Raw genomic sequence first — 10931 nt, 5'->3', positions numbered from 1 at the left:
ATTTTTAATAATTATTTTGTCGTTCAAATATTAAAAATAATAACAATTTACAATAGTGTCAATTATAATAAACACATGTTAAATAAAATGGAACATTCTAAGAAGTCAAGAAATATCTTTTGAAAATATTTTAAAGAACATTACCAAAAATATTCTTAAGAAAAAATGATTACGGTAATTTTGCATCACTAGATATGTATGTAATTTTAATACAATTGTGGCATGGTTAACAATGCTTTATTACATTGTTCTGAAAGGGTCGTTAAAATAGGTGGAGTAATATCTGACTATGCACGTCATGCACAACAGTTTAATAATGTATACTTGTCCCTTTTTATTCCTCCAGTCGTTGTTTGTGTTCAAACGGAAGCTTCCGCTGAGATTTCAATGCATTTCTGAACGTGTTCGGTTTGTTGTGAATGTTCGAACAGACGAAAAACTACATTATAATATTTCAAACTATCCGAGTAAGGGGCACGTATACTCGCCGTACATCACCAGTATATTAGCTTCTCACGAGTCACGTAACAATGGGCGGTCGTACACCGATAAAGCAGACTGTATGAGCTGATAAAAAATAATGTACGGACGGTTTATCATTTTTACGATACCACAAAAACGTCGACGGCCAAATTTATCGTTTTTGCTTAACTCACCCAAGCACATATCGGTTTACAAGAANTTTATCGTTTTTGCTTAACTCACCCAAACACATATCGGTTTACCAGAACTTTTTTTCATTACTATTTGGATCTATTTCAATGATGACCTGTTAAATGAACAATCGTGTGATCATCAAAAAGACTTTCAAAATGACTTATGAATGTTTTAAATTGTTAGACTAGAAGTATTTAGAAAAAGATTACGTGGGTGTTTAATGATGAAATGCAAACTTCTTTCATCCTGTAGTAAAAGTGCGATATTTAATTGGTCAGAGTATTTTATTTACACAAAACACATGAAATGTTTAAAATAAATAGGGAATAAATACTTAACACCTTAAATAAAATATTATGTGTTGATCAGTTTTTATTTTTATTTAAATTAGTAGAAACTATTAGAAAACGTTACTATTTTATGGAATTATAATGTCGGCTGTTTTTTCATTGAAAGATTGTTTTTTTTCAATAACCAAATTATGTATTTAAGTTATTAAACTTACAATTTTTAAATTTTTTATTATACTCACTTATTTTGTAATTTATTAATGGAACTATGAATATTCCATAAGATCAATCTAAATAGGCAATGATTAAAACAATAAATGATATTAACAAATCATGTGTATTTTTATAAACGTTTTAAGTTTACACCATACTAATGTAATGTATTGCCAATCGTTTTGTGATCTTAAAACATTTAAAATTAAAATAAAAACAATAAAAAGGTAACTTAGGATTTTTAAAACAATAAGAGATCCTATAAATAAAGATTACTTAATTTTACGCATAAACTTATTCTATATTTATATTTAATTATTAGTTACTTAAGTGTATGTACTTTTAAACACTAAGCTAATGGGTACCGCTGTTCAGTACTTTGGTAAAGGGCAGAGGATACATAAATTTGCACGAGAGAATGTTTAAACAGTTTTAATAACATAATTATTCATTTTTATTAATATTACGACAAAGTTACTCTCATCTAACTTAAAAATGGAACGACCATTTGGCACTGCATAGAAAACTCTTGTAGATTTATTTTTGTAAATTTCTATAGTGCGTTTTGAGTTCATATATATTTACACAGCAGTAACTTAAAACTAAAACGAAAAATACATTTTTCTAGCTTACCTCATAAAGACAATATTTAAGTTGGAAAACGGGAAAGACATTAGCAGTTCTTATGTTTTGATCTTAAGATTAACAATAAATAGTGAGTAATCTTATAATATAATGACTAGGCATTTAGTCAAACGCGTGGTATGTGAAAAATGCTTTCGCACAAAACAAATAAGTTAAATAATCATTTAAATTAACAACAAAGTATAACTAAAATTAATAATCAAATTAAAGATAAATAAACAAAGTTATGTTATAACCAAGAGCTTATTTCACATCATACATGGGAAGTTGAGTCTGGTCACCATTGGGTGTGGTATTCGATGAACCAAATTGGTGACCGTTAGATGAGGGTGTATTTAAGTGATGACCATGATGATGGTGACCATGGTGATGAGGAAGATCACTCGATGTGGGTCGTCGATCGCTGTTACCATTGGTACCAACAGCCAAGGGAATATCTGTCCTTGCTCCTGCACCAACCTATTCAAATATACACAAATCAATAGAAAATATGTTGATATTAATAATTTTGATTTTCCAAACAAAATTTCAGTAATTTGGTGAAATTTGAATTTTATAATTATACTTTAATAATATTTAACATATTAAAGTTGAAAAAAATAACCAAAAAAGAATAATAATAATAATAGTATAAGTCATACAAGATATAATCTGCTACTACTAGCAAAATTTGAAGTCTATTTAATACAAATTGTTTTTTTTTTTTGTAGTATCAAAAATTAGATTATTAAAGAACAGTTAATGAAAAAAATGAAAACTCACCGATGGTGGGATATGGGTGGCATGTCTCTTCAATTGAGCCAATGTTGCTGGATTGTAAGCCATGTTAGCAAACACCATTCTTTCTTCAAAATCATACTCACAAAGTATTTTATTTTCACATAAGTAAAACCTATCGCCAACGCAAAATCTGAAAGACATAAAACCATTCTGCATTAGACAAATTGATCATTTTGTTAATCTCTAGAGACTTTTTGATTTTAAACTTAATTAAACGTGAATTCAATACTGTCTTGAACTAATGAATAAACAAATAAGTATTTAATTCTTAATTATTCACAAAAATTATCTGCGACAGTTAAGGTGTAAAAGTTAGTAAAAATTAATTCACTATAATAGTAATAAGAAAACGTCCAAAGTATTTTTTAAAAAAAAAGTAGAAAATAATTCGTTTGCTTCTAAATAAATCTTGTTTTATAGATTTTAAGTCGTTGCTCAACTTAAGACTTCACCCGCTTATACAACAGTTTCCGGCGGATTGTTTATTAAGAGTAATTTATTTTCTGAAATCTTTAAATCATTTTTATGAGAAAACAGTTTACGAACTGTGCAAGCCAATCAAATTTATAAATAATTTAATAGTCTAACTGGGCCGATCATGTTATTCGAAACGGAGAGATATAATGTCTTTATAGTGTCGATAAATTAGAAAGTTAAGTTACAGTTTTCCACTTTTTTGTCACTTAATGGCGCTGTTTGCGTAGCGCGAGGAGAAAAGAAGGGTAAAATAAACGTCGTGGCGATTAATAACTGCTTTCGAAAAGTTTTTAAACATTTTTATGTACTAATATTGTCCACACGAATTCCCAGCGATATGACCAGCGCATCCGCTATAAAGTAATTGCAACAATTTAAGGAGACGAATCAAAAGAACGATACTTCCACACAATATGTGAAAGTATCCTTCTGTTGATATCTATCTTTGTATTATAAAGACAGCTATTCTTGATCTGCTTACATGTCGCGCGCACGAGCAATGAGATATTAGTACGAACACAATCACCTGAAGTGCAAAATTATGTATAACACATTATACATAGTTACGGTGTACACTCGAGAGATAATTTTTTTTGTTTTTGTGCTTTAAGTTTTACACGAGTCGGCGTTGCGAAGTAAGTCTCCCGAGAGAGTTCGACTTCTCACACGAAAATCCTTTCACATGGATGCAACGACAATTACATTTTTAACGCTCACTTACACTTTTCCGACTTGATATACGCACATAATTCTCACAATCCGTCGAATAATTAATCAGACCCGCTCGCGTTTTATACCCGACTGTCCTCATTTTTGTTCGCAACCCTTAGGCCGAAATCAAGTTTCATTCGCGTTTAAAGTTGTACGGGTAACTTTTAACTCACACACACACGTACTCAGTCACTCCACCCCATCTCACTTTGTAAAGCAGTGTTGTTTAAATGTGCCAAAACTGCTACAGCGAACGCATCGCTGTCGTCCATAAGGTGAATAATTATTAGGTAACAACAGATGACGTTTTAACTAAACGCAGAATACATTAACTCGGCGCTATCGACGAGACACTGGATTCCTTCGAAAACGGTACTAGCAGACACTTCCGGAAACAACGAGAGGCGGTCTCGACGCGAGTGTACTTTGTCGTTTTCTACATGCATAATTTTATTAATAACGTCTTGAAGATTTAAGCGGATCAATTTAACTAATGAACAGTTTATTCATTTCGAAGGTATCGGGTGAGTTAAATGCACAAAGGCATCGAACAACAACAAACACAATTCCAATTTGGTCGATCTTTACCTTTGTCTTTACACTATTAAAAACCGACATTATTTATCGATCAATCTTTACCAGAAATTGAAATGTGTTGTGACAACTTTGGTATGTTAAATCGTCTAGAACAAATGACGTTATGATTGCGTCTTATCATTTTCCCGTGTGGGTACGATGTGGACGTGCACAGATGTTAATATTACTTAAACTCTAGGACTCCGTATGACTTTAAAAAACCGTACCCATATGGTCGATGGCAAAAGATTTAATGTGTTCAACATAAATGTAGATAAAATAACGTCAGTATGTCGGTGTCAGCGCGTTCAATTAATTCCACTCTAGGGAATTTTTAAGACTCGATAATAAAGAGCAGTTAAAAAACTCCAATTTCTCAATGATTAATACCTCCGAATGTCAATCAGACAAAGTTAGTTCTAAAAAACAAACAAAAAATAGCCATCATTCATCCTCGCTCTTAGTAAATGCTTTTTTGAAGTTCATTGAACTAAAACAAAAACGTGCTCGTTGATCGACTTTAGATAATTATTAATAAATTTATTAACCCGGGGTAAATGATGAATTGATGAAATGTTTAATTTTGTATTTTTCACGCGCTATGGCATAACGTGTGTACTATATTTGTAGACAATATCAATGGAAATATTTTGGCTAAGCACAAAAAACACGTTTGATATATAATATTACTATTTAGAAATATATCTAATGTTGAAATATATACATTTATGGATGGATTTTATTAATAAACAGAAAACTCATGATATCCGATCACGCGCTTTTTTGTAGGGAACTGAAAACAACGAAGTCCATTAAATGTTTTTTTCTTAACGTAATGACGCAGCATTATGTGGTTTGTGAAGACGTACTGGAGCCCTCAAAACTCGAACAAACTATGGATGAGAAGTAACAGAAATGCCATAAGAGAATGTTATCAGCTTAAGGCTGCCGCCTTTATCCGAGTGTTTTTTATGAGTCTCTCGCGTTTTCAGTCTCCTCCGTCATGTACAAGAATTATTGCCCTTATCTAAACACGCCGTTGTCATTAGTGGGTGCAATTTCCGAATTTCATCTCGCGCTGTCGTTGTTGATTTTTTTTTTTTGCGCCGTTACTTCCAAATCGAAAGCAATTCATGAACTCCGCCTTTTCGTTGTATAGCAGAAAAATAAAAACTAAAAAATAACACACGCACGCAATAAGAGAAAATAACATTTTGCAGTAAATGTTACCTCCTCTGCTGTCGATGCACAAGGCATCTCCCCTCTTATTCGCATCCTTTAGGCCATTTTCGATTTATTAACCAACGTCATATACCCCGTCACTAAGTCCACTCACCCTAACCTTTTTTGTTTTGACGTATACGACATTATAAATCGTTTAATTTTTTACCAGTTTTGTCATTAAAGCCGTCATTATTATTTCAATTTTGCTTTTTTTAACATGAAAATTTTAAAAATAAGATGATTTATCGACAATATTATTTATAAAAAACAAATTTTTGTTCGAGAACTTTTATTTTGTAATTTTGTGTAGGTATTATGAATCATAATTTACAAATAGTATCTTTTTTGCGGTATTCGGTGTATTTGATTGATATGCTTTTATATTTGCATTCTTTTGATATAAATGTAGTTTAAAGAATGTTCAGTAAATATAATCAAAAAAACATTGTTCTAATTGAACTTCGGAATTAATTTGTGTGCATTTTAAACAAAATATGAAATCAAAATTCTCTAACATATTTTTCTAATCTTACTCAAATACAATTGTTTTATATGAATACAGCTAAAAATAAATGTCAAAGTTTTTTTTAGACAAAGCAAATGTTTAAAGTAAGAATCTGCCTGTGTATTGAAAATGTTGTTTTTTATTTAAGGTGAAAATAAGCCTGTGCACGCGTTTTAAGACGAATTGGGAGCATTTGCATACGATTTATATTAATGCATACAGTTTTCTAAATTACAAAATAATTTGTTGGCGTAGCTGTTTTTGAGAAAATCTCGTATTAAATTGTATTCTGCTAACGGTCGTTAGGCTGAATGATAGAGAAGACAAACAACAAATTAAACAGAAGAGGGTATATTGAAGTCGCTTATCGAAAGTTTTTGGTGTCTAATCGCTCTGACGACGACGGATAATTATGTTCGACGCCCTTCACCTGCATGGCCGTGGACTGAAAGCCCATCCTGAGGGAAGAGATACTTGCAGTGCAGAGGAGAGGAAGAGCTCTCGCCAGCAGAGTAGGCGAGTGGGCGATAAGCCAAGCAGACATCGAATTAAGAAGACGACACGTGATAAAGTATACAGATTTGGAAAAGACGCGAAGAATTAGAACCTTTATTATGCTGGCAGAGTTTGTGATTTAAGTCTTTAATCCTTCATGTATATGTGCGTGTGTATTTATAGGAAAGACTTGTTCCTGCTGCTAAAGGGGCTGAGACCCTTCCGGATTATGACGGCAGTTTTGTCGACGAATTTGTCTTTCTTCGTCTCTCCTACTTACTTCACCTTGATCCTAATAACGTGCATGGTCCGTCGGACTCACGTACAAGTTTATTTTAAGTTTTGTTCGGCATAATGGCGTTCGCTTATGTATTCTGTCGTTTATTGATGCGCATAATATTCGCAGAGTATTTAAAAGAAATTAGAGAGATTTACATTTTAAAACGAAAAATATATTTTTACATAAGCTACAGAATTCAAGCAACAAACCATTTCTCATTCGTTCTCGACTAATAATAGACAATAGAGTACTTTGGGAAAAATAAACAAAGCCTTTGTCTCGGACAGTAAAATTTAAGTTTAATTTTAATTAAATTTAATATGGCCCTTAAACTAAAGGAAAAAAATCATTAAATTTTGCTTTACTATTTCAAGTGTATACAACTGTTACATGAAAATCTGTTTTTCTTGTTTATTATTAAAATTATTTAAATTAAATATAGCCCATTTTTCATCTGTTCACAAAGTGTACTTAGTGTGCGAAAAAGAACCGCTGGGAAAAAAAAAAGATAATAAGCGAACGTTATTATTTTATTCTTTTAATTGCATTCACGTGTGTAAGCATTAAAGCGACTGAGTGGGTGCCGTCAATTGGCAGCCGGAAAATAATATGTTATATGAATGTGTGTTTACCAAAAAAAATAAAAGTCGTGCAGAAAAATGAGTTGTAAATATTTGCACGCAGCAGAAGGCATGTAGGAGTAGGACCGAAGGGAACCTTTTTAAATACAAAAGAGACAGAGGACTGAGTAAAACAAAAAACTCGGATCGAGGGAGGAAAACGGTAACTTTGTGTTTGCCCGATTTGACAATCGCCCCACTGCGGAAACGCTAAATTAGCTGCTGCCACCGCTGCCCGGATTGCCAGTGACAATTCAATTACACGCCCGACCCATACGCTGCATACCCAAACTCGATTATCACTTGTCAGCCTAACTCATTTTTTTCCACCTGTCTGAACCGATTGCGGCGGCACCGAATCCTCATGGTCGGTTAGGTCCTTGTACACGATGTGAGGGACAACCTACTTTTTTATCCTACTGCAATTGCTTTGCCTTTTCTAATAATGTGCATAGTATACCTTAATAATTCTGTTTACGGATCCCAACAATTTTTATTGGCATCACAAATCTTTGTTTCCTTATTCTCTCTCAGACAAAAATTTAGTTTCTTGGTAAAGAGTAAGTAAAAAAAAAAAAATACATTATAAAATAAAATAAATATTGAATAGACTACTTAAAATATATGACTAATAATAAGTAAAAATATTATAAATTAGTCAGGGATTGAAAAATGAAAATTGTCATATCTTAGATATCTTAATCGTAGTTATTTATAAAGTATTTGATCAACAACGCTGACCATTGCCAATCGTTATACACTAAAAAAGTAATAGCCCATCCACACCTAAAAAATATTCTGATTAATGTTCATAGGAATGAATCACAGTCATAATAGAGCTATGGAAAAATGTAAAATGATAAGTTCGCGTGATAAATATAAAAGAGAAAAAAAAGATAAGTTTCTTATTGATGAAGCAGCGGTAAAGCTTCAGTTCTTTTTTTCTTATTGTATTTCGTGGAAAATCTTTAATCATTTTTAACGTTAATTAATAGTGTTTAAAAACAATACATATTAAAAACAAAAGATAAGTTTCCACATGAATAACTCAAATGCTTTGATAAATAAGAGGAAAACACATAATTTAAATTTCAGACAAAATATTAATTAAAAATACACCAAATATATAATACACAAGATTAAGTTCAATTAGGTTTTAAACACGATAATCGATGAAATATCAAGTACAATTGATGAATATTTTTGCAGAAATAATAAAATATAATGGATTACATTTAAGAAGAATTTTACTTGATTATGGTATGGTACTTTACCTCTAAAATAACGTTTCGAGTAAATATCCTACACAAAAACTAGGTCTTCATTTACTTTAAGTTTTTATTTTCAATATAAAATAAAACAGCTAAAAGGTTTCTTTAAAGTTGTATTAAATTTTAAAACAAGTCATAGTTTTGTTTTGTTTAGCCCCTTAGAATTATTAAGACAACAAAAAAAAAAGGCGTAAGTAAAAACTAGAAAGTTTTGTAGTTAGAAGTTTCTGATAACCGTTATAATGTTAGACTATTGAAACAGTTGAAATTGGTTAGATCCTAAGGTGTTATTTACGACCATTCGAGACGTTAACTTTTTTCACAAACATTATTTGTTGCATACGTACTGACATATCCCCTAAGTATAGAACAGTTTCAAACCATTAGTATCTAATAAAACCATAATATTAATAGAAAAGTTTCTATTTCAAGTTTTGAAAAGTGCAATTTAAGTAAGGAACCTTTAATTTTTAACACTGTTAATCTTGCTGAATTATTCGCTACATTTACATTTGACCAGCAATACAATGAATTTAGGTGACTAATATCAATATTCTAAAGGAACTTTTAAAATATCTTTAATAATGATTTGTATTTTAAGCTAATAAAAAAGTAATAATTACACAATAATATTTTGCTTCTTACACCAGTGTCCATAAACTGATTGATCGTTTCGATGAAATGTTCTCTAATAACAGTTATAATACCATAGGCAGTGTTATTTTCCTTAGTTAATATTTGAACAATAATTATAAGTAATTATTATACTTTGTGAAATTTGTTTGAAATGTTTTTTATCGCCAAATAATTTTTATTTAGTTTTTATTTGATATTCAATACGAAACAGGTGTTTTGACATCAAAACATCATTAAATAAAAATCAATATTTATTTAAAAAATTATAATTACATTTAAACTATTGTAGTACATAACGGATTTCCATTGAATCAATTTCAGTGAAATTTTAGTAATATGACAACCAAAAGAATAGAGATTAGTAAGAGGAGGAAATCGTTTTGAAATATGATATCCACAACCAGGTGAATGAGAGCGGGTAGAGGAATCTGTCTAGCCGACGACTCGTTGGAATGTCTATGATGGTGATGAGGGGAATAAAAGGAATTGTTAANTAATATGACAACCAAAAGAATAGAGATTAGTAAGAGGAGGAAATCGTTTTGAAATATGATATCCACAACCAGGTGAATGAGAGGGGGTAGAGGAATCTGTCTAGCCTACGACGACTCGTTGGAATGTCTATGATGGTGATGAGGGGAATAAAAGGAATTGTTAGCACACGGGCTTTACCGATTTTGGGAATGAAATTTAATTAATGCGCGAGTAACAGTAACAGGAGTTTGTAGTTGTAGTATGTAGTCATTGGCCAAACTCCTCTCTCACTTACTCCTCCTCCCCTCATCGTATATTCGGCGTGTGTTTAATTAATTGGAGTAAAAGAGAATAAAGAGCCATCGTGACAATGCCGGGCATTCGGTATTAGAATATTACTGGGCATACGGGTATATACCCTCCAGGCGTTACGGCTTTCGAAGGGGTTGTGACGCAGATCGACTGGCTAAGGGACATACGGATGGACGGTCGGTATAAACGTTGGAGATATGAGTTATTGTTTTCTCATAATTGTCTGGGACCATAGAGAGATTTTATCCGGCAGCGTACACATTGGATATTTAATATGTCACAATATGTCAATTAGGCATACAGATGTTGCCATTTCAATTATATTACACCATATACATAGTAATACAAATTTACGCACGTTTGCGCATGCAAAATACTATTATTGGTAAACCCGCATGGGATAGTTCCTATTCATAGGAATTATCATCAATCATATTAAAATCAAATGTCTCCGCGTTTAAATAATAATAATACAGAGAAAAGGTTTTTTCATCCATGTTAAAATAAACAATGAAATAAATTGTAATATTTGCCAACTTCAATTTCGGAAACAAAAAATTTACACTACCAACAGGTTAAAGCGAGAAAAAGCAAAAATTATGTCCACTTGTGATAATTCTGTTCGAATTCGCACTCTTCATGAACAATTGATGTTTTTCACGGTAAAAACATAACATTTTTTCCCGATTGAAATGGAAAAATGCATTAAATCGTTTTACATCAATTATCAGTGTAAATAAAAAAATAAATATTAAGGAAACCTTG

The 10931-nt window shown here is 31.6% G+C and overlaps 1 protein-coding gene across 2 annotated transcripts in view; it reads right to left on the bottom strand.

The window, feature by feature from the left end:
• Window positions 1-1265: 1265 nt before the first annotated feature.
• The window catches only part of LOC126903829 (LIM domain transcription factor LMO4.1-like), a 34170-nt gene continuing 24504 nt past the window's right edge, over window positions 1266-10931 (bottom strand). For both annotated transcript variants that reach the window (XM_050682332.1, XM_050682333.1), the window contains exons 5-6: window positions 2568-2715; window positions 1266-2264 (exon numbers count right to left, since the gene is read on the bottom strand). In XM_050682332.1, the coding sequence (XP_050538289.1) occupies window positions 2049-2264; window positions 2568-2715 (364 nt within the window). In that variant the 3' untranslated portion in view covers window positions 1266-2048. The remainder of the gene's footprint in view (window positions 2265-2567; window positions 2716-10931) is intronic.

This window comes from Daktulosphaira vitifoliae, unplaced genomic scaffold (genome assembly GCF_025091365.1).
Source record: "Daktulosphaira vitifoliae isolate Bord-2020 unplaced genomic scaffold, ASM2509136v1 Scaffold_4, whole genome shotgun sequence".
Lineage (NCBI taxonomy): Eukaryota > Metazoa > Arthropoda > Insecta > Hemiptera > Phylloxeridae > Daktulosphaira > Daktulosphaira vitifoliae.
This window is presented reverse-complemented; position numbering and strand designations above follow the sequence as displayed.